Below are 24,519 nucleotides of genomic sequence, written 5' to 3' on the forward strand. Positions count from 1 at the left end.
GTTTTAACTCACAAACACCTGGTAACAGAGGTGAGGAAACGGGAAACACTTCCTTAAAGTAAGCCTTAAGAACTTTACAGGTTAAGATTGCAAGCAGGTGGTGCATAAATGTCCTTGAGCATCCTGCATTGTTTGAAAATGAGAATGGTTGCTAGTTTCAATCCCTGCTAGGTGTACAAATCATATTTAAAATGCAACTTTTTCAGCAAACTTGAGAGCCTCCCCTTCATTTTCAGTGGGAACAGTGTTCATGATGGCGCCGCGGATGGCAGCCACGGTGAGTCGCTCTCTGTTTATTTGTCTTATTTTGTGTGTTTTCTGTGTCCTTTGCTGCCCATCCCGGATCACTTTTACCAGAGAAGCTCTGTTAAACATCGGACAGACTTCTTCTGGTACTTTCTCTCCTGTTCTCTCCGATTCAGACTGTTTGTCGGAGATTCTAGCCGGAGCGGCGGTGCTGTACAAGCTAGCGTACAAGCTAGCGCGACGACGGCGGCGCGGTAAGCGAGCCGGCGCACTCGTAAGGCTGAGGCAGAAAGGGTTCCGTTCTGCCCTACCGTCAATTCATCTGGCGAATGTCCGCTCCCTGGCGAACAAGATGGATGAACTGCTGCTCCTCACTTCAAGGAACACGGACTTCAGCGGATCCGCCGCGCTGTGCTTTGTGGAAACGTGGCTTAGCGAACGAACCCCCCACCACGCCGTGGAGCTAGCCGGGTTCAAGCTAGTGCGAGCAGATCGCAGCGCGGAGCTCTCCGGAAAATCAAAGGGAGGTGGTGTCTGTTTCTACATTAATGAACGTTGGTGTACTGAAGTCACGGTGTTGAAAGAGTTTTGCAGCCCTCTCCTAGAAACACTTTTCATAAACTGCCGGCCGTTCTATTCACCACGGGAGTTCTCCTCGATTGTCATGGCGGCTGTTTACATTCCACCACACGCACGTCCGAGTGAAGCCACGCAGATGCTGGCTGACCAGGTAACAGACATGGAGAAACTTCTACCAAATTCACTAATCATTGTTCTAGGTGATCTCAACAGGGCGAACCTCGCACACGAACTCCCCAGATACAGACAGCACGTAACGTGTCCCACCAGAGGGGCACAGACTCTGGACCACTGCTACACCGTGATCAAGGATGCATACCACTCTGCGGCTCGTGCAGCTTTAGGACTATCGGACCACTGTCTAATTCATCTGATCCCGGCCTACAGGCAGAAACTAAAAACTTCTAAGCCTGTGGTGAGGACTGTGAGGAAGTGGACAGTGGAGTCAAGGCAGGACCTCCAAGCCTGCTTTGACTGCACCGATTGGGGAGCTTTCGAAGCTGCAACTTCAGACTTGCATGAACTCACTGACACTGTCACATCATACATCAGTTTTTGTGAGGATCTGTGTGTGCAGACTAAGACCTTCTGCACGTACAACAACGACAAACCTTGGTTTACACCGAACCTCAGGAGGCTGCGCAAAGTCAAGGAGGAGGCCTACAGGAGTGGCGACCGCGAGCTGTTCAGGCAGACCAGAAACGCGCTGAACCAAGAGGTCAGGAAAGCCAGGAGGTGTTACGGGGAGAACCTGAAGAGACACCTCTCTGCCAATCCTGATCCCTCAACGGTGTGGAAAGGTCTGCAGAGCATCACGGGCTACAAGAAACGAACCACCCGTCCTTTAGAGAGCCCAAGACTTGCTAACCAGCTAAACAAGTTCTACTGCAGGTTTGATCGGTCCTCCCACACAACGGGACCTCCTGCAACACAATCTACATACTCACCTCTCCCCACAACTGCTCTCTCCACACCTCTATCATCGTTGTCACCCACTCACTCTCTTGCAGAGGCCGCGCCCGCACTCCAGGTCCGCGAGGAGGAAGTGCGCCAGATGTTCCGGAGACAAAAGACCAGGAAGGCACCGGGCCCAGACGGCGTGTCACCTTCCTGCTTGAAAGTCTGCGCTGAGCAGCTGGCGCCCACCTTTGCACGGATCTTCAACCGTTCTCTGGAGCTGTGTGAGGTGCCCTCGTGCTTCAAGAGCTCCACCATCGTTCCAGTAGCCAAGAAGCCCGCCATCACAGGTCTGAATGACTATAGACCCGTCGCACTGACATCTGTGGTCATGAAATCGTTCGAGAGGCTAGTGCTGAACCACCTGAAGGAGGTCACGGGCCCCCTGCTTGACCCCCTCCAGTTTGCCTACCGGGCAAACAGGTCAGTGGATGATGCGGTCAACATGGGACTGCACTACATCCTGCACCACCTGGACACCCCAGGAACGTACGCCAGGATCCTGTTCGTGGACTTCAGCTCGGCGTTCAACACCATCGCCCCTGACATCCTCCAACAGAAGCTCATCCAGCTTGCGGTGCCTGCCTCCACCTGTCAGTGGATCACCAGCTTCCTGACCAACAGGAGACAGCGTGTGAGGCTGGGGGGCATCACATCTGACACCCGGACCACCAACACTGGAGCCCCTCAGGGGTGCGTCCTCTCCCCACTGCTCTTCTCCCTCTACACCAATGATTTCTCCTCAGGTGACTCTCGTGTGAAGCTCCTGAAGTATGCAGACGACACCACTCTCATCGGACTGATCCAGGACGGTGATGAGACTGCGTACAGACAGGAGGTGGAGCGGCTGGTCCACTGGTGCAGTCAAAACCATCTGGAGCTGAACCCGCTCAAGACCGTGGAGATGACAGTGGATTTCAGGCGAGACCCTTCACCACTTTTACCCCTCACTATCCGCAGTAATACTATTCTTTCCACAGACACCTTCAAGTTCCTGGGAACCACAATCTCTCGGGACCTGAAATGGACCGGCCACATAGACTCTGTCCGGAAGAAGGCCCAGCAGAGGCTGTACTTCCTGAGACAGCTCAAGAAGTTCAACCTGCCGCGAGAGCTTCTGAAGACCTTCTACACTGCCATCATCCAGTCTGTCCTCTGCACCTCCATCACTGTCTGGTTTGGATCGGCCTCCAAACAAGACAAGCACAGACTACAACGGACAATCAGAACTGCAGAAAAGATCATTGGAATCAACCTCCCATCTATCCAAGACTTGTACCTGTCCAGGACCAGGAATCGGGCAAGGAACATCTCTACAGACCCTTCTCACCCGGGTTGCAGTCTGTTTGAACTACTCCCCTCCGGACGGCGTTATAGAGCTCGGTACGCCAAAACCAGCAGACACAGAGACAGCTTCTTCCCCCAGGCTGTTGCTCTGATGAACTCACACCACTCATAGAGTCTCAGAGACATTACTGTGCAATAACATCCTGCTCCTCACACCTTCTTGAATTTGTCTACACTGTTTTTGCATTATTCACATGTCCTGAATGTTGTTAGTCACCTAAATGTTGAACAGAGGGTGTGTTTCTACCGAAGTCAAATTCCTTGTTTGGCACGCTCAAACATGGCGAATAAAAAAACTCTTGAACTCTTGAACTCTTGTTGTTGGTCTCCCTTTTTTGCTAGTGCGTCATAGTCTGGAGTAAAATTTGTTGTGGCAATTCTTAGGAGAGATCCGAGGTGTTGGTCTGTTTACCTCTATCTGTGACGGGTTGATGTTGATGTGGCTGAACGTCACGTCGCATACGTCGAGACAAATTGGCCACTTTTTTTCAAACACTCGGCACTGTGTCCACCTTGCTTTTCCTTGGGCGACTCATTTTAATAGAAGGATTCCAGGGGAAGGTTTGTGGGTGGCTTTAGCGTAAAACTGTATTTGAAAGCTCAGCGCGCGAATTACAAGAATGCTGTCGTCACAGCCCACGCTCTAAAGTCGGGACTGATACAAATAGAGCGCAAGTGCGCTATGTCCGTACTACTGAGTACGTACACGGACTTGTGAGTGTGCACCGAACTTTCTGACACGGCTTCCGGTAGTAAATGCGCAGGCGAGTGCTTCCCCATCTACTGGGGAAACGCAGTCATTACAGGCAATATGACCAAAAAAAATGTTTAATAATACATTTTATTCAGGGTTGGCGGGCCGGATTAAACGGTCCCGTGGGCCGGATGTGCCCGCGGGCCGTAGTTTGCCCACCCCTGGTATATACATTTCATTGTTGCTACTATCCACTGTTGTGCCGTTTGTCCGATCGCGGTTTGCTTCGTGTGCGCGCCATTTGATTGACTGCTCCGGCGCCAGGGCCGGTTCTAGGAATGCACATTAGAGGGAGCAGTCAGAAATGTGAAGGGGGCATGTTCTTTTTTTTTTTTACACATTTTTAACACTGTTATTGTTTTCTTCACGGCAGTTGTTAGTAGCTGTGTGTCCAGATCTCAACCTGGAGAAGTGGATTGCACTCTGTCAGGCCTCTACACTAAGACCTCTCCAGCTTGGGTGTCCCACCTGAAGATTAAAGGTTCTGCTGGTATTGCTCTTAGGGTCACTAAGGCACGCAAACCCCCTGACCACAATAATGTGGCAATCTCTCAGGGGGGGGGGAACATATAATATGAATGTTATATTAACTATTATTTGAGTTGTCGTTAATCATTAGTTATATCACGGGTCATTACGACGAGTTTGGTGGAGTTTTTACTGCTTCTTCCAACTCCTACCACGCTGACTGTAACCTGACACTCTCTGGCTGCGTCTTGCCTCATTTGCATACTCAAAGTCAAAGTCAAAGTCTGCTTTACATATTGTCAACTTCTTCACATGCCAAGACACACAAAGAGATCGAAATTACCGTTTTTCTCCGTGTATAGTGCGCCCCCATGTATAATACGCACCCTAAAAATGGCATGCTGATGCTGGAAAAAAGCTTGTACCCATGTATAATACGCACCCAATTTTTATGATTTTTTTTTTATTTATTTAATTATTTTTTTTTTTTAAGTCCCAATGATCGTCACACACGCAGGGAGGCAATGGGTCCCATTTTTATAGTCTTTGGTATGGTCTTAACTAGGCTGGATGTAATTTTTTTTGTTGGCGTTGATTTCTCCGACTGCCCGTAAACGCACCACCGCGCTCCGTGCGCGCACGGGAAAGAGGCGGCTCTGTATGGGAGAGACGTTGAAGAGGAATAAAAACACCCTTGGAAACCAAAACTTGCCCCTCGTCGTGACTCGGAGCCGCAACAAATGTTTCGGATTTGTGTAGGGTACATTGTGACAGACAGCAAACGAGCAGGTGATCGAGCAAGCGTCTGATACGAGAGCATTGCGGTCGCATGGAGCGTGTTTGAAGTGAACAGCAGAGAAGAAAGGAACAAGGCAAAGTGTTGTAAAATAAAATGCACAGAACGGATGCGCAAGACACGTCAGCTATATAAAGAGCGAGAGTTGTTTTCTTCCTATTAGTTTCAATTCACAGTTTAATTAGCAGTTTCAATCAGCAAATAACAAAATGCGTATTACAGGTAATATTTTATTTCACAACACTTTGCCTTGTTCCTTTGGTCTCTGCTGTTCATCCTAAAACACAAAGGCGCTCTTTAAGCAATGCGACAGTGAGCGCCCGGCGCGCTGCGGTTGCGCGACCGCACCAAATTAAGCTCCCTGCGCAGTGCGCACTGAGGTCCACTTAAATTTTAGAAAGTACATCAGGACTTTAAAAATATCTTCTAAATTTCAGCGACGAGGGGCAAGTTTTGGTTTCCAAGGGTGTTTTTATTCCTCTTCAACGTCTCTCCCATACAGAGCCGCCTCTTTCCCGTGCGCGCACGGAGCGCGGTGGTGCGTTTACGGGCAGTCGGAGAAATCAACGCCAACAAAAAAAATTACATACAGCCTAGTTAAGACCATACCAAAGACTATAAAAATGGGACCCATTGCCTCCCTGCGTGTGTGACGATCATTGGGACTTAAAAAATAAAAAAAAAAAAAATAGAAATAAAAAAAAATTCAAAATTTTTTGTACCCATGTATAATGCGCACCCCAGATTTTAGGACAATAAATTAGTTAAATTTTGCGCACTATACACGGAAAAAAACGGTAGGTTTTCTCTATCCCACGGTGACAAGACATAGTACACGATAGACATACAAGTAAACGACGCAATGTAAAAAAACAAGAAGACACAAACAATAAATAATAAGAGTAATAATAAATAACCAGATAACACAACAAATAAGAGCCAGTGTGCATACAGACAGTACAAGTACAGGACGCTACGCAGAACGGGGAAGCGAGTTCAGAGTCCTAACAGCCTGGAGTAAGAAGCTGTTTGAGAGTCTGGTGGTGCGGGAGCGCAGGCTTCTGTACCTCTTCCCAGAGGGCAGAAGCTCGAACAAAGAGTGAGCGGGGTGACTCACATCACTCACAATCGTGGTCGCCTTGCGGGTGAGATGGGAGGTGTAGATGTCCTTCAAGGAGGGGAGCGAAGGACCAATAATCTTTCCAGCCGTGTTCACTATGCGCTGCAGGGCCTTCAAGTTGTAGTCAGTGCAGCCGCCACCCCAAACAGCAATACAGCTGGAGAGGACGCTCTCAATGGTGCCGCGGTAAAATGTAGTCATGACGGCCGGAGGAGCGCTCGCTCGCCTGAGTTTCCGCAGGAAGTACAGGCGGCGCTGGGCTTTCTTTGCCAGTGAAGCGGTGTTGGTGGACCAGGAGAGATCCTCACTGATGTGCACCCCCAGGAACTTGGCGCTGCTCACTCTCTCCACCACAGCACCGTCGATGGTCAGCGGCAGGTCTTGTCGACGTTCAGCAGGAGGTTGTTGTCCCTGCACCACGTGGTCAGAAGGTCAACCTCCAGCCTGTATTGAGTCTCGTCTCCCTTGGTGATGAGACCCACCAGAGTCGTGTCGTCAGCAAACTTCACTATACGGTTGTCGCTGTAGGTTGCAGTGCAGTCATGCGTCAGGAGGGTGAAGAGCAGCGGACTGAGCATGCAGCCTTGGGGGGCCCCCGTGCTCAGCGTGATGCTGGCGGAGATTTTGTCGCCAACACGTACTACCTGTGGCCTCTGACAGAGGAAGTCCAGTAGCCAGTTGCAGAGGTAGGTACTCACAGTGATTGGATGTTTACGGAGGGGCGCGGAGTCCTGACATTGCACGGACATGAGAAAAGAGAGGGGGCTGATTAACGTGTATTTCTATCAGTGGATTTTTCACTTCTAAAAGTTTGATTCGATGGGGAAGGACATCTGTTTGAGGGGGCGTTGCCCCCCTCTTGACCCTGCGTAGAGCCGGCACTGTAGTCCGGCGCGCTCCTTTAAGTTTGCCTCGCATCGTACGAGTAGCCGTTACGTAGCAGCACGGCGACTAACGGTCGCCAGCAAATTTATTTTGTTGTCTCGATCAATGACTTATGTTTGGTGTGTTGCCGAGAGTGTTTCATCTATATTTATTTATTTATTTATTTTTTTGCCAATAATTCAGTAAAGCAATTATAACTGAACCATGTCTTCCCTCCCGTGTTCTGACCGACACCCGGGGGCGAAAAGAGCATAACCGTCCGAGTCAACAGTCCTCAGGCTCCCCAACAATAGCGGTAGCAGTTTGCATTATTTTATTGCAATGTTTTTCCTTACTCAGATTTGTTTCAAGACTACAGTTACAGTTAGACTTTACTTTAATGGTTAATGCAGTTATTGCAATTTTGTTGTTCTATCACAGTAGATTGGTTTATTTACATTTAAAAAACTAGAAGCCGTTCATTTAAAAATGTGATTGCACTTTAGTTTACATATTTAAATGTTCTGATATTAAGATGTGATATACAGTTTTTGCATGATTTGAATGAGGCAAAATAACTGGCTATTTGTCTCGAATATATTGTTATAATCATTTGTTTCAGATGTACTGTAATTATAAAAATTTAATTTGGTGTTCAAAAAGTATTTTTTCAAACTTGAGTCTTGAAAAAGAGGGGTCGTCCTATAATCAGGGTCGTCTTATATTCGGGCCAATACGGTATGTGTAATTTTTACTAATTAGAGCTATACAATTGCAGCGTGTAAGGGTGATTTTTAACTTGGGTTAGATGAGCGAAGGGCCCCGTTGCTTACAAACAAAAATGCTGATTCAATGGTCAAACTTAACAGTATTTCTGAATGACAGAGGTTACAACCCTAGTGTTCGAGTGCACATTTTCTCTTTGGAAGTCCGAAGAGTTCGACTTCCCACATTTGTATCGCTTTCGACACGTAAATGACGTTTTGGCGTCAAGCTTCCCGTCATTGTAGGCCCCTCGTGATTGAAGCAAGACGGCAGCCGTATTACGTTGCCACCGTTACCAGGCTTGGATACCCGCGGAGCTCAATGAGCGCTTCTCAAACAAACAACTTTTTTCTTTGTATTGACGAATATATTAGAGTACATTACCTTTATATCGTGGATTATTGCTTTGTCGACGGTTCTGACAACACAACATGGACGAATGTTTAGGTACCGCTCAGATGTATATCTTAAAGAAGAAAATAAAATTCTTACAGATAAAATGTACATGTAGCGCTTTTCCCAAACGTAAAGATAAAACTGTATGCCATATACGGTGGGATTTTCGCAGCAGAGACAGGAAATAACGTGAAAATATCACGGAGAAATATAATCAAATTAGGCAGCGTCAGAAATTGGCAACGTAAGATGGCCGCTAGTGGCTTCACTCCTCCAGGCGGCGAGCGAGGTGTAGCGTAAAGTCAATTCTATATATGTCCGTGGACAGGGCGGGGTGACGTCTTGGTTCCGGTACAATGGCTGCAATGAAACAAGAAATGTACGCGATGTCGATCCCTAACGCTCTTGTTTACACCGGAGACAACAATGACAGTGTTTGACGTCGCGGAGTAAAAGCGTGGCAGGGGAGAAAAGTGTCTGCAGCGCCTGTCGAAGAATACAATGAGGACGCTATTTACATTGTGTTGTTTGTTCCTTTTTATCAGCGAAGCGGACGGTGCGTGGGCCACTGCAAGTCACATCAACCGCAGCAACCTCTCCGATTTGACGGCAGATAGCAGCAGGTATCTCACCATTGGGGATGGTTCGTCACAGGAATTTGAGTTCCCTGAAAACACTAAGGGTGTGATTGTAATATCCACCCAATTTCAAAGCCAAGCAGCCGGCAGGAAAGGCCGCCAGAGCTGGAAACAGACTGTGACGGTGCGCTCCTTCGATCCAGAGGTCCTCTCCATCTTGAATGTGACAGATAGTGGCCATGCAGGACCTGGAAGGAGCTACATTATCAGTATCCTCTCCGGTTTTCCAGGAAGAGCCCAGCTTGAGATCCAGCTGCTGGGACTAGACCAGAATTCTGTGCCCATTTTGATCGAGGAGAGGACGGATTACTGCATTGTGGTGGCCCCTGGGAATGATGACCCAGCCACACAACTCATCCAGTCAGGAGGACTATCCCATTTTTCAGAGAACCCTGTGCTATTTGCTTTGCTTCCCCTCATTGTTATCAACAAGTGTGCCTTTGGGTGCAAGGTGGAGGTGGAGGTACTGAAGGCTCTAGTGAAGAGCCCCGTGCCACTGGTACTCGGGGTGCTTGGTCAGTTCCTGGTGATGCCGTTGTATGCTTACAGCGTGTCTCGACTGGCCTTGCTGCCCAAAGCGCTCTCACTGGGCCTAGTGATCACATGCTCCACCCCAGGTGGCGGAGGCGGATACCTTTACAGTCTGCTGCTCGGAGGAGACGTCACCCTTGCTATCTCCATGACCCTGGTGTCAACAGTGGTGGCGATGGCAGCCATGCCCCTGTCATCAACTCTGTATGGACGTCTGCTGGGGGTGCATGCGGCACTGCATGTGCCGTTCATAAAGATTCTTGGCACCCTCCTCTTCATTGCCATCCCCATTTCGCTTGGAATGCTGGTCAAGCTACGCCTGCCTGCCCTCACTCGTGTCTTGCTAGGACTCATACGGCCCTTTAGCTTTGTGCTTATTGTTGGTGGCATCTTCATGGCCTACCAAATGGGCGCATCTATACTGGCCAATGTCAGCCCTTCGATTGTGGCTGTTGGCGTGACTGTGCCTTTGCTCGGGTTGTTAGTTGGGTCAGTTCTGGCTAAATTAGTGGGACTGGCACCTTCGGAGAGAAAGACAGTGAGCATTGAAGTGGGTGTCCAGAACAGCTTGCTAGCCCTTGCTGTCATGCAGCTGTCCTTCCGCCGGATGGAGGCCGACTTTGCGTCACAAGCTCCGTTCATTGTGGCCCTGACGAGCACCTCTGAGATGCTTCTTGCAGTTCTGGCCTATTACACCCAGCACTGGTTGTGTGGGCCCACTGTCCCTAGAAGTGACACCTGATTGTTAATGCAATTTTGTGACCTTGGGAAGAAAAAGAAAACACACCTTATACCATTTTCCTTTTTTCCCCATCATGAACAGGACAGTTGGCTGACTTTTCTTATATCACCCTTTTCAGATTTTTAATGAAAACCAATGGCCTTATAACCTCCAGAACTATATTTGTCTCATTTCTGTGTATATTACACCATGCGCTACATGGTGTAACAATTCACAAAATAGAAATACCCAAAAAAGACAATCTATTTTTCTACTAAATTACTTTTTGAAACAAAACTCAGATTCATTTTCATCATGTTTACAAGCAGTTCAATGTGTCTTTGCCAGTGGTGGGAGAATGGTGTAAAATGGGTGGGGGGTGTGGTTAATTATTTGCTATTGATTGTGTTTGGTGGATCTATGTATCCACACACTTGAATATAGAGACAAAATGAATAAAAAACATGACAAAACAAAGTTTTACAGCGTGTGCAATTAAAAAATGTGGCTTAGTATATGATAGATGTAGCAGAAAAATGCATACTGCGTGGAGTAGTCTTACACACCCCTGGAATGCTTTTGTGGAGTAAAAAAATGAAAAGCTATATCATTTAAAAACTTTACACCAGGGGTCACCAACATGGTGCCCGCGGGCACCAGGTTGCCCGAGAGAACCGCATGAGTCGCCCGCAGAACTGTTCTAAAATTAGCTCAAATAGCGGCACATGTCAGTGAGCTGCATCTATTTATTTTACAGTCAAACCTCGGTTTTCGGACGTCCCGGTTCTCGAAATAATTGGAATTCGAACAAAAAATTCGAGATTTTTTTGCTTCGGTTGTCGAACAAAATTCGGAGGTCGAACCTCGCGAGATGAGCCAGGAGGACCCGAGAAAACCCGACCGCGCGGCCCAGATGCCGACTGACTCCGTTTTTATTGTATTTTTGTTACTTTGAGGATTGTATTAACCCCTAATCATGCCTCCAAAGAAAGCAAGTGGGAGCAGTAAAGCCATCCTAAAACACAAAGACACTTTTAAAGCTATGCTACAGTGAGCGCCCAGCGCGCTGCGGTTGTGCGATCGGACCAAAATAAGCTTCCTGCGCAATGGGGTCCACATAAATTTTGGAAAAATATTTTGTAAATTTTAACGACGGCTCTGTCACAATAATGCGACCAACGCGGTGCAGTTGCGCGGTCGGCGACGCGCTACTGTTGCGCGTTCGGCGGTGCGCTGCGGTTGCGTGATCGGACAAAATTAAGCTCCCTGCGCACTGAGGTCCACTTAAATTTTGGAAAGTACATCAGGACTTTAAAAATATTTAAATAATGCGACCAGCGCGGTGCAGTTGCACGGTGGGCGACGCGCAGTTGCGCGATCGGACAAATATGCACGAATGAAAAATTGCTTAAAAAGGCGGGTTTTATTTGTCTTGAAACGGATTTTAAAAAATTCCAGTATTTGTAATGGGAAAAGCAGATTTGGAATTCGACCAATTCGCTTCTCGAACCGCCTTCTGGAACGGATTGTGGTCAAAAACCAAGGTTTGACTGAATTTTTGCTATTCTTGTTAAAATCACACTTACATGTGAACTGGAAATGACAATAACACATAGTAAAAGCCAAATTGAGCAAATTGGCTATCTCAGAAGTGTGTGTCAAACTGGTAGCCCTTTGCCTTAATCAGTACCCAGGAAGTAGCTTTCGGTTTAAGAAAATTTGGTGACCCCTGCTTTACACCATGAATCTACTACACACTTAAAACATATAAACAGTAAGAATAAACAACTAAAGTTATGTTGTTGCACAAGTGTGCACATCATCTCAAAGCAAAGTAACAGAGATGGGCATCGTCTTCTTTCTCTTAGTTCTTTTCTATTTCAGCTTCACTCAGTCGGTCCGAATCAGCCAAACGCTGCAAATAACGGACTTAGTGGTACAAGGTCACACGAAATTGCTGCACTGGTGGCATGCAGCCAAATATAGAAAAAATTAAACAGTTGTATACCTTTTGGTGCCACAGAAGACAATGACGTGTCCCACGTGTATGCGTCTGTTGTTTTTATTTTAATTTTATTTTTTATTTGGTGTGTTTGCTTGTGCAGCACCTGCTTGGAAGTACAGCTTGCTGTACAACCACAAGGATGGAGTTGCCCCAGAAACAGTTCAGCCCACTAGAATCAATCCCTCCTTTGCAGTCTTCCACAGCCAGCCGGTCCCCAGGTGGAGGTTAGTGGTAATCACTGGATTGGAAAGTCAGCGACTGATTTGATTGACTGAAGTAATGTGACTTAAGAGGCTGCTCGCTGACTTCAACTTAATGGCTGTAGGTAACATAGCATAAACATAATTAAGTGCTTAAAATGTGTTCCTACACCCAAATCAGTAGGTCAACATCAGCATTAAGTTATTTTTAAAATGTTTATCGTGCAATGTGTGGTAAACTCGGCTGTAAATACACTCGGTCATTACAGTACATACATGTTAACGAAGCTAGGGTGGTAGACATTCCCAGTGCACTTAATTAGCACGAAAAAAATAAAAATGTGTTCAGTGTGTGTTTTTTGATACATTCTAGTAACCTTTTTCCATATTAAAATAATGTGCTTGTGTGTCTGTTTGACCTGAACAGATTCATCAGACAATACTACAAAGAGTGCAGGATCCCCCTTCAGTCTTTGAGAAGATGCACAGGGTGTTGCAGCAGTTTTCACTGCACCCTTTTGTAAAACTATATCTTCTGATTTTTACAAGGTCAGGTACCATGAATTGAATTGAATTCCTTTATTGTCACGTTAACGCAGTGTTAACTGTGAAAATCTGTTTGGCAGCTCCACATTAAAGTCAAGTTAAAGTCCCAATGATCGTCACACACACATTTGGGTGTGGTGAAATTTGTCCTCTGCATTTAACCCATTCCCATGTGATTTTGATCCATCCCCTGGGGGAGAGGGGAGCAGTGAGCAGCAGCGGTGCCGCGCTCGGGGATCATTTGGTGATCTAACCCCCCAATTCCAACCCTTAATGCTGAGTGGCAGATCATGCACATACATACGTATATATAACAGTATAAAGTACAGATAAAATGCAATACAAAAAAATAATAAACAAGAATCAAATCTGCGTTTGAGCGATCAAAGTGCACAAGGCGAGGGGGCTGGATATTGCACTTGTTGCTGTGTGTGTGTGTGATGGGGGAATCTGTGTCAGTCTTTGCATGGGATGAGCAGTGGTGGAGTGATGGTTTTAACAGCCTGATGAAACAAAACCGTTGCTCAATCGTGAAGTTCTCAATGTTAAGAAGCAGTACCTTTTACCAGAGGGGAGTGGGAAGAACAGGGCATGACCAGGGTGTGTGGAATCAATACTGATGTTTTTGTCTTTTTTATTGAGTCGACCTGTGTTGATCTCTTCAAGGGAGGGCAATGTAGTCCCGATTATCTTCTCTGCCGTCCTCACCACCCGCTGCAGGTCCTTCCTGTCCTTTGCAGTGCAGCTGGTGAACCACACTGTATAGCAGTAGGTCAGGATGGATTTGATGGATGCTCTATAAAAGTTAACCAGCAGGGGGCGTGGAATTTGATGCTGTTTCAGCTTCCTGAGGAAGTAAAGCCTCTGGTGTGCCTTCTTCACCTGTTTCAAGGTGTGGATGGACCAGGTGAAGATGTGAATTCCCAGGAACTTAAAGCTCTCCACTCTCTCAACCTCCTCACCTCTAATAGAGAGGGTGGGTGGCACAGTCCTTTTGGCTTTCCTAAAATCCACAATTATTTCTTTTGTCTTAGTGGTTAGTTGAGTTAAGTTCCAGGTTGTTCTAAGAGGACCAGTCGATCAAATGTTTGACCTCCTCCCTGTAGGCTGACTCATTGTTCTTAATCAGTCCTACAATAGTGGTGTCATCAGCGAACTTAACGATGGTGTTTGTGGGATGGATGGGGAAACAGTCATGCGTGAACAAAGAGAAGAGAAGCGGGCTGATGACACACCCCTGTGGTGTTCCAGTGTTCAGTATGAGTGTGGAGGAAAAGTGGTCTCGCATCCTGACGCGCTGTGGTCTGTTCCTGAGAAAGTCCCATATCCATGCACACAGTAAAATGTCTAAGCCCAGGTTGTGCAGCTTTGTGACCAGCTTCTGGGGAAGGACCATGTTAAATGCTGAGCTGAAGTCCACAATTAGCCTTCTCACATAAGTGTTTCTCTGATCCAGGTGAGTGAGGGCTGTGTGGAGCGCCATCATGACTGCATCCTTTGTTGACCTGTTTGCTCGGTAGGCAAACTGGTACTGGCCGATGTTGGCTGGGATGGCGGACTTGATGGAGGGAAGGATGAGTCTCTCAAAGCATTTAGTGATAATAGGGGTAAGGGTTATTCTTGGGTATAGGGACAATGATGGCAGATTTAAGACAGGTGGGAACCACGGCCTGCTGGAGCGGGAGGTTAAAGATGGTCGTGAATACCTCCGCGAGCTGGTCTACGCAGGCTTTAAGTACCCATCCCGGGACACCATCTGGGCTAGGTGCCTTCCTTGCGTCGACTTTCCTCAGGATCTTTCTGACCTGTTGTGGCTGGAGCTGTAGTCGGCTCTCATCCGCTGGTGGAGCAAGGATTGGGTTTTCCCTGCTGTGATGGTCGAAGCGGGCGAAGAACTGGTTCAGTGCATCTGGGAGGGTGCTATCTGATGGTACTGTGGCTGTGGTGTTGTACCCAGTCAGGGCCTTAATCACTTGCCACATACCTCTGGAGTTATTTTTTGTAAAGTGTGTCTATACGCTTTTGGTAGCTGTGCTTGGCCTTCTTGATGCCCCTCCGCAGGTTTGTCCATGCTTCCTGCTTTGCAAAACTGCCAACAACTCAGGAGCGCCGGGCCGCTGCGTCTGTGCGCGCCGCCATCTTGCAATATCTGCAAGAAACCCATGTCAGCATTGCTGTCAAACATAAAGGTATGTGCGTGTGTGTGCGCGTGTGTGTGTGCGTGCGTGCCCATACCCCACACAATGTTTAGAACTGTATGCACCCTTCTGTGCTTTGCATGTTTTAGCCTATCATGCCTTCTGTTAGGATACGGATTTTAGCTATTGATCTGACTCCAAATTGCGATCAACACTTAACACAAGAATTATGTCCAAATCCACACACTGTCGCACCTAACAATTTTGCGAGTTCGTTCTGTCAAAGAGAAAACCAGTAGATCAATTAGGCCGAATTTACCAATTGTTTAATCCTGACAAAGCAAGATGTCAGGGTTTTCCAAACTATCTTGATCTATGATTATGGTGGAATGTATATAACCGGTAATAAATAACTTAGGTAGATTAGTTTTATGCTTACGTTGGTATGTAACCGGTAATAAACCACTTAAGTCTGTCCCATCCTAAACAATGTCGTAAAACATCCCCTGCTCTGTTTTCCTAGATGTCAAGAGCTTTAACTTGTTTATTCAGTCTACTGTCACCCCCACCCTTTTTCTCTTAATAAAGATGGTCTTGTGGGAAGCGAGAGTTAGACTTCATTCGACTATCGCTGTGACAACAGCGACGAGTGAACTCTCCGCCTGCAGGTGCCCAAAACGACTAACTTGTCTCCGAGTGGTTCTTGCAAAATAAGTTAGAGTGAGCACCACCCTAACATTTTGGTGCCGAAACCCGGGATCCCTCATACCCGCCATCTGGCTGACGGAGGACGACACGCTGCACACCGTCGACGGGCCAGCGTCCATTTAGCCGGACCTGGTACAGAAAGACCTAGGAAGGAAATTCTTCGCTGGGCCAGCATCTTAAGTCTGCCTTCGTCTGACAGATGTGGATTGACGGGATCCGGCTGAACAGCGAACCAAGGAGACAAGTAAGTTAAAGCCCTAAAGTTGTGGGATTGTGTTGTTGTGAAACGCGTAAAAGTGCACAGGAATAGAAATAGGCAAGACAGAAGATAAGAAGTCTTGTGGAAGGAGGGGGTGTTGTAGAGTCCCCCTCTGGATGAAGTGGCTCTTCTGGAGCAGTGGTTTTCAAAATATTTTTGTCAAATCTCACGTACCTCCGTGTACCCTGATTTGACAACCGCTGTTCTAAGGGGACAACTTCGCGTTGGCAGGGCTGGGTAACTGGACGGTTGTCTTTAGTTCCCAGGGAAGGAAGGGGTGTTGTAGAGTCCCCTATCCGGATGAAGCAGCTCTTTTATTTTTAAAAGAGGACTTCGCGTTGGCAGGGATAAGAAATTTGTGTGGTTGAGAAAGTGTGACTGGTAGGATAAATTGACTAAATAGCAGTTCTAGCATTGATCCACGAAAATAATACAGGCTAGTAATTGTTCAAAGGTCAATTTAAACTTGCATTGAGGATCCTCAAAGAAAAAGAATAAATTTTTAAGAAAAAATTGTATAAACCTAAAATACCAAATTAAGATGGGAAATAAAAACTGTAAATCCCTAGCTCTTGACGGAGATGAGAAGTACATGGCGAGTAAATTTGTTAATTGTATGCAATACATGCCGAAGTGGAAGAAAAAGTATGGAGTAGAAGGGAAGTTGAAAGTTGAAGTGTGGAAGATAGTGGTGGATGTTCTGGAGGAGAGTGTGAATAGAAAGTCAGAGGGATTGAAAAAGAAAAGAAAAGAGAAAGAATTGATTTGTGCTAAAATATGGTTGAATGCTTCACAAGAGAGAAGAGAACAACTCCAAAAGACAAAAGATAGAAAGATGAAAAGTGATGAGGCTGCGACCATGTTTGTCAGGCCGGAAGACAATGAGGCCACAGTGCGCAGGCGCACTGTCCCGGATACAGCGCAAGCAGAGGAGCAAGAGGGGTTGTCCGCTTGTGCGCAAAACTTGTATCCAAGCTTAACAGACCTGCGCCCTCCCCCATATAACAGCAAAAAAGGTCAGGGTCAAATGATTAGAAGCCCTGTACAAACAAGAAGTTTGACCACTGCTGCTAGATTTTCCCAAAATTTAGACAATGTTGATGTGTGCCCAATGATCCAAGTGCCAAACCCTATTGTAGGGGAAGGCCAACCTCCACATACATATGTTTTTCGGCCATGGACTTTGGAAGAGGCAAGGAAAGCAGTTGAAGGGGTTACCCCTGTTGCTGAAGACCCAGAAAAATGGGCAGAAGACATGGCTGGCATCATACATTCCTATAGACTGAATGGACATGAGGCAGGAGAAGCTGCAATGTCTTCCTTGGGAAAAGACTGGGCAAAGGTTAGAGGAAATTACACAGGTAGAAATAATCAAGGGCCTTTTCCCTATCCCGTTGAGGGAAATCAATTGGGAGGGGAGTATGCAGCACAATGGAATGATCTTGTGCAAAGAGTGCGAACAATATTTCAAAGACGAGCGAATTATGGTCATTTGGCAGGAATAAAACAGAAGCCTGGGGAAGATACTGATGATTTTCGCTTGAGATTTGAAAAAGAATTCAGGGTGCATAGTGGCATCCCATTCAATGATGCAGCTGAGAGTGCTTATCAGCAACAGCTTAAAAATGCGCTCCTTACTAATTTCCGCCCTGAAATAGGCAACTGGGTGAGGAAACATTTGGTGGAAGTAGATATTGCAAGTGTGACAACAACTATGCAATGGGCCAGACATGCTGAAAAAGTGATAAAAAGAGGCAAAAGTTCTGATGTATTTCATCTAGACGTTAATGACCTAGATGAAGATACAACAGTCTTCTTCCAAGGGTCCCAGAGGGGCAGAGGAGGTAGAGGCCAACAAGGTCGAAGGCCACCATACAATTCAAAACTCCTACAAGATTCTGACAACTGTTGGAACTGTGGGAAACGTGGACACTGGTCAAAAGAGTGTTTTAGAAAAAAACAAAACCAATCAAGGGGTGGAGGAAGGGGCAGAGGGAAAGCCAAATTCTCAGCATGACTAGATTGCCCCCCTATGACCTCTTGTGCTCCTACAGAGGAAGAAATAGTAGATGTCCATACAGCATGGGACATTCTGAGTGCATTAAAAGAAAAACCATATGTTACCTTAAACATTGGAGGAAGTGAAGTTGAGTTTTTGTGTGATACCGGAGCTTGTAAAACCGTAATAAAAACTAAAGTCCCTAATCTGAAGGCCTCCCAAAATACAATTTGGGTGAAATCTGCTGATGGGCAGGTACACAAGGAGAGTATCTCCAATCCAGTTGTAGTGAGAGATGATGAAACAGGAGTCATAGCTTCAGTCTCGATTGTTCTATCCCCAAAATGTCCCATAAACCTGCTGGGACGAGATCTGATGACTCGGTTGGGAATTGCAATAATTCCAGTAAAGGATGGCATGCGAGCATGTAGAGTGAGAGATGTAGACTCATATGCTGCACAAGCAGGTGAACAGATTTCCTGCTCCTATGACATCACTCCCGAACGGAATCCCAAGCTACCAAGCAGATTGCTGAGTGAAGCTCGAAAACAATTGTCCCGACCTGAATCAGAAATGACTTGTAATCAATTACATGTCACCATGAATATCCTCACTGATCCACATGATGAGTATATTGAAAGTTTTCTCAGTGACACAGAAGTAACTTTAACAATCACTGCTCTGTACACAGATCGCGGGTCATTTGCAGCTGCTGCTGTGCTCCTACCCGCTCCTCAGAAAGACAAATACAAGTTGTCAGCTGTACCCCACATTTCATTGTTCAAACCTCACAGTATAACATGGGCAGATGTGGGTTGCCGAATTAAACTTGCTAGATCTGTCACTGATTATGAGGACAAAGGTGATGGGTGGAGCTACAGTACCAGTTGTGACATGTGGAAGCAAACAGTGTGTGAAGTAGCTGTTGGTAGGGCATGCGCTTGTGCGCTAACCTGACTAGTTGACATTTGTTTGAATGAGAAGGAGGAGGGGGAATTGGCTGGGCTTCCTGAAAAACTGTGGACAAAGGGGCCATCTGATGTAGGACTTTTAACATCCATTCCACCGGTACAGATCAAACCAAGATCAGATTGGCGCCCAAGAGTTAAGCAATATCCTTTAAAACAGGAGGCAATAAACGGGATTGCCCCTGTTATAAATGATCTTTTGACAGGAGGAATCATTAGGAAGTGCTCGGATTCTCCTTGCAACACTCCTATTTTTCCAGTCCAAAAGGCCAATAAAATTGATTGGCGAATGATACAAGATTTACGAGCAGTGAATGATGCAGTGCAGACAAGAGCGCCTAATGTGCCTGACCCACACACACTTCTGAACACTTTGAAACCTAACCAGAAGTTTTTCACAGTAATTGATCTTAGCAATGCATTTTTCTCAGTGCCAATTCACCCAGACTCACAGTTTTGGTTTGCGTTTACCTTTAAAGGACAAAGCTATACGTACACCAGATTGCCACAGGGATTTGCTGATAGTCCAACTATTTTCATTCAAGCTATCATGGCCTGTCTGGCTGATTTTCAGATGTCAAACAAAAGCCAACTTCTAGTTTATGTAGATGATCTCCTGATAGCCTCTGAAACTGAAGCTGCTTGCAAGGAAGACTCCTTAGCGTTGTTACACTTTCTCTGCAAAACAGGGAATAAAGTGAGCAAGAACAAGCTACAATGGGTCAGACAGGAGGTGAACTATTTAGGTCACACTTTGTCAGCTTCTGGAAGACAGATACAGAGAACCAGAAAGCAGATCATTGCAGATGCACCGAAACCTGAAACAAAAAAACAAATGATGTCATTTTTGGGACTCTGCAATTACTGTAGAGCATGGATCCCACATTATGCGGAAAAGACACAACCGCTGCTGAACATTGTGCATGGAGTCCCCATGGCAATGACAGAAAAAATTATGTGGACAACAGTGGCAGATGATGCTTTTGTGGTGCTGAAACAGGCTCTGATAGAAACTACAACTCTTATCTTGCCAGACTACAATAAAACCTTTGTGCAAACAGCAGACTGCAGGAATGGTTTTATGACCTCAGTGTTGCTGCAGAGTCATGGCAGCAAACTAAGACCAATTGCATTTTATTCCAAAAAATTGGATCCAGTGGCTCAATCTTTGCCAGACTGTGTCTAAGCAGTGTGCGCGGCAGCGCTTGCAGTAAGACAGGCTGCAGATGTGGTGCTTTTTCACAAAATGGAGCTGCTAGTTCCACATGCTGTAGACGTGTTGCTACTGCAAAGTAAAATGAGCTTTTTGTCACCAGCCAGACACCTATCTTACACTGCTACACTTCTGTCACAACCACACATTGTGATAAAGAGGTGCACAGTCCTTAACCCAGCAACGTTGATTCCGTTGCCGGGGGATGGTACACCACATAACTGTTTGGATGCCACAGAACATCTACAGCTGCCCAGAGAAGATTTAAGTGACACGCCACTTGACAAAGGAGAAAAGTGGTTTGTGGATGGATCATGTTCAAAGGATCCTAGAGGGAACAATCAAAGTGGCTATGCAATTGTGGGATTGCCAAACCAGATTGTTGAAGCAGAGAAGCTTCCATACAACAGGTCAGCGCAGGCTGCTGAGCTAATTGCGCTAACAAGAGCTTGTCAATTAGCAGAAGATAAGGAAGTCACTGTATACACGGACAGTCAGTATGCGTTTTCTACTCTGTTCTATTTTGCGAAACAATGGGAGCGCAGAGGGATGACAACATCGACCGGTAAGCCGGTTACCCATGCCTCCTTGTTAAAAGACTTGTTGCAGGCTATTCATTTACCTGCTAAACTAGCTGTGTGTAAATGTGCTGCTCACACCACTGGCACAGATGAAGTCTCAAATGGAAACAGATTAGCAGACAAAATTGCTAAAGAAGCAGCAGCAGGGAAACATGGCCATGAATTCTTTTTAATAGATTCAGAGGACACACAACTCATAGATAAAACTATACTGACAGATATGCAGGGCAATGCTCCAATGGTGGAAAAACGAATGTGGACGACGAAAGGTGCAATGATGGATACAGATAATATCCACCGCATCGATGACAAACCTGTTTTACCAAAATCACTTTTTAAGGCAGCAGCAATTGCGACCCATGGGCCTTGCCATGTGTCGACAGGAGGGATGAAGTCTATCATACATCAACAATTCACTACCTTTGGTTTAGATGCTTACTTAAAAAATTTTTGTAAAGCATGTCCTGTTTGTGTGAAACATAATCCACAAGGAAATATGAGACCTAAGAGAGGCTCATTTCCAAAACCGTCTTACCCATTTCAAATCATGCACATGGATTTTATTGAGCTCACACAAAGTGGACCTCACAAATACTGCTTAGTGATGATTGATGCATTTTCCAAATGGGTGGAAATAGTTCCATCTAAACGAGCAGATGCCTTAACAGTGGCAAAAGCCATCTGCAAAGCCATCATACCGACTCATGGCATCCCCCAAACCATTTACAGTGACAATGGTCCACACTTTGTGAACCAAGTTGTACAGAACATGGCTGTACACCTTGGGATGACATTAAAAAACCACTGCGCTTGGCATCCTGCGAGCGCTGGTCTGGTTGAACGAGCAAACTCCACTATCAAAAGCAGGTTGAAAAAATGCATGGAAACAACAGGCAGATCTTGGCCAGAGTGCCTAGACTTAGTGAAGCTCTATATGAGAATTACTCCCACTTCAGAAGGGCTAACACCTTTTGAAATCATCCATGGGAGACCATATAGACTACCTGTGTTCCCTGCAGATTTGCAAAAAGCAGATGAAGAGCAGTCCTTGGCAGACTATATGATAAGGACGCTCAAACTGAAAGATGTGTCAAATGCAAATTTACTGCCGCCTGATCTTTCCTCCTCACAGGTCGACAAACCCATCGATCCAGGAGACTGGGTCTACATCAAGGTCGTAAAAAGAAAGAACTGGCTCAGCCCACGGTGGGAGGGACCATTCCAAGTCTTGCTGACTACCCCCACCGCAGTGAAGATTGCTGAACGGCCCAGCTGGATTCACCTCAGCCACTGCAAGTTGCAGAGAGTGCTGGACCCCTAATTCGGAGTGGTGGGGAAGACTAACTTCAAAGGAGTCCTATCGTTTAGGGTGGGACGTCTCAATGTTGGTGAAGAAAACAACGATCCCCACTCCGCTAGGCGAGGGGATGTCCCGGTGTCTCTGCCATCCTAGTAGCAACGGGGCTCCATATGCCAGATGGATCCTCTGCTGCGTTGTGGTTGGAGCGTGCTATGGTCTATGGACTCATTTGAACAGACCAAGTGACAATGTTGACCGTGGAAAACGATGGTCACACGATGAGAACTTTGAGGACTGGTCATGGGACCCCAAAAACCCATACGAAACCAACACGTGGTACCGGTACGTTAAGTTCACTGTGAGAGCCCACACACAGGAGGGATGCTATGTGTGTTCAAAGCTCCCCCCTTCCTCCACGCAAGTTCACTTGGAGGCCAGAGCAATGAATGTCACTGAAGCGAAATGCATGGCATCCATGGGAGGAGTTGGATATCAACACCCTGCCGTCAAAGTGAGTGATGACGACCCTTTCCGCCCTGGACTTGTGGAAGGCACCTGTGATAAGCTTTTCTGGACAAATCTCAATGTGACTGTTAAAGGACGAACATTACCGCAGGTGGCCTACACAGAGCGGCGGCCTGGAGTGGACTATACGTGTTACATCCAAGGAAGTGAGACCCACAAATGCATTGACAGTGACTGCTCTCCAGGAGGAAACTGGATGGGAGCTTTGGACATCGTCACTGAGTGTCAAGATAGGAGAGCCATTTCAGTTGGGGAGGGCTCTCCGACTAACATGTCTGCACCATCGAACGGAACATACTTCATACAGAATGGCTGGTGGCTGTGCGGTCACAAGGTTTATCCAATGCTGCCCGCCAACTGGACAGGAGTGTGTGCACCAGTGTGGGTGACAGACCACACCTACAGGATACGACATCGACAGCTGACGACAGCACGCAACTCTTCTGGACGTCAACGCAGAGCGGTTGCAACCTTTGACCCTCATGACCCTATCTGGGGTGCGAATGTTCCAGGCGACCATAAAGTATGGTCCGTTGGAGACAAAGTTGTTCATGCGCTTTTTCCCTGGGTCGGAATTGGAAAACAATCACTCTTCATCGAGACACTGAACTATCGTTTTCAATCCTTTGCGAATCTCTCACTACAAGTCAACGATGGACAAAATAGAGAGATTCAGGCTATTAGGCTGATGGTCTTGCAAAACAGGATGGTTCTGGACTTGTTGACAGCAGCACAAGGTGGTGTGTGCCACATCATTGGGACTTCCTGTTGCACATACATTCCTGGAGAAAATGATACACACATCTATGACGCCATGGCTTCGCTGAAGAACTTACAGCAGGCCATGTCAAATGACAAAGTTCCACAACAGTGGGGTTTCTTTTCATGGCTATTCTCTGGCAACTGGTGGCAACTGCTTTTGAAACTAGTGTCTCCTGTGCTTGTTGTGCTGGTGTTGTTGTGCTTGTTTACAACCTGTGTTATCCCATGTTTGAAGTCTGCTGTGACGAGAGTCGTCTCTTCTACCGTAGCACACGTAAATATACAACTTCTTAGTCGTGACGGATGTGATGACCATGATGAAACGCGGATTGCGTAGGTGCTATTATACTGGACGTGTTTTACAGAAACTTGATGATTTGACCATCGAAAATGCTTCGCAAGTGATGGATACAATGATGTACTGTTTCTGTGTTTTTCTTTTTATTTTTTTGTTGATAGCATTCTGGTCGCCTAAGGCAGAGGGACCGTGTGTGACTTTTCCTGCATATTAACATCGGCCAGCAGGTTTTTAGACCACACAATAAGTTTAATCTGGAGTATTGAGGAATGTCCTCATCTTCACTGGAGGTTGTTGCTATCAGTGTTTGTTGTTTTTGTCGTGTTTCACCCTACACGCTCCCCAAGCCGTCCGCTGTGATCTCAGCTTTTTATTGATCTTTTTTATTATTGTTTTTTTATTTTTGCTATTCTTCTTTATATTTACTTACTTACTTATGTTTGATTGATCGGGTTCACATAATCATATGATAAAACAGGAGGGAGATGTCAGGGTTTTCCAAACTATCTTGATCTATGATTATGGTGGAATGTATATAACCGGTAATAAATAACTTAGGTAGATTAGTTTTATGCTTACGTTGGTATGTAACCGGTAATAAACCACTTAAGTCTGTCCCATCCTAAACAATGTCGTAAAACATCCCCTGCTCTGTTTTCCTAGATGTCAAGAGCTTTAACTTGTTTATTCAGTCTACTGTCACCCCCACCCTTTTTCTCTTAATAAAGATGGTCTTGTGGGAAGCGAGAGTTAGACTTCATTCGACTATCGCTGTGACAACAGCGACGAGTGAACTCTCCGCCTGCAGGTGCCCAAAACGACTAACTTGTCTCCG

General features: G+C 46.2%; 1 protein-coding gene across 6 annotated transcripts; it reads left to right on the forward strand.

Moving 5' to 3' along the window:
• Positions 1–8,320: 8,320 nt before the first annotated feature.
• slc10a3 (solute carrier family 10 member 3) lies at positions 8,321–24,505 on the forward strand. 6 transcript variants are annotated; one of them, XM_061283795.1, is made up of 5 exons: positions 8,612–8,671; positions 8,838–8,915; positions 12,288–12,411; positions 12,815–16,023; positions 21,932–24,505. In XM_061283795.1, the coding sequence occupies exon 5, from the start codon at positions 22,182–22,184 to the stop codon at positions 23,721–23,723; it is 1,542 nt and encodes a 513-aa protein (XP_061139779.1). In that variant the 5' UTR covers positions 8,612–8,671; positions 8,838–8,915; positions 12,288–12,411; positions 12,815–16,023; positions 21,932–22,181; the 3' UTR covers positions 23,724–24,505. The 6 variants fall into 6 exon arrangements, with proteins under 6 accessions (XP_061139781.1, XP_061139778.1, XP_061139783.1 ...); XM_061283794.1 differs by having other exon boundaries at positions 8,593–8,915; XM_061283800.1 differs by lacking the exons at positions 12,288–12,411; positions 12,815–16,023; positions 21,932–24,505 and adding an exon at positions 9,006–10,659 and having other exon boundaries at positions 8,634–8,671.
• The last annotated feature ends 14 nt before the right edge of the window (positions 24,506–24,519 follow it).

This window comes from Syngnathus typhle, linkage group LG7 (genome assembly GCF_033458585.1).
Source record: "Syngnathus typhle isolate RoL2023-S1 ecotype Sweden linkage group LG7, RoL_Styp_1.0, whole genome shotgun sequence".
Taxonomy (NCBI): Eukaryota; Metazoa; Chordata; class Actinopteri; order Syngnathiformes; family Syngnathidae; genus Syngnathus; species Syngnathus typhle.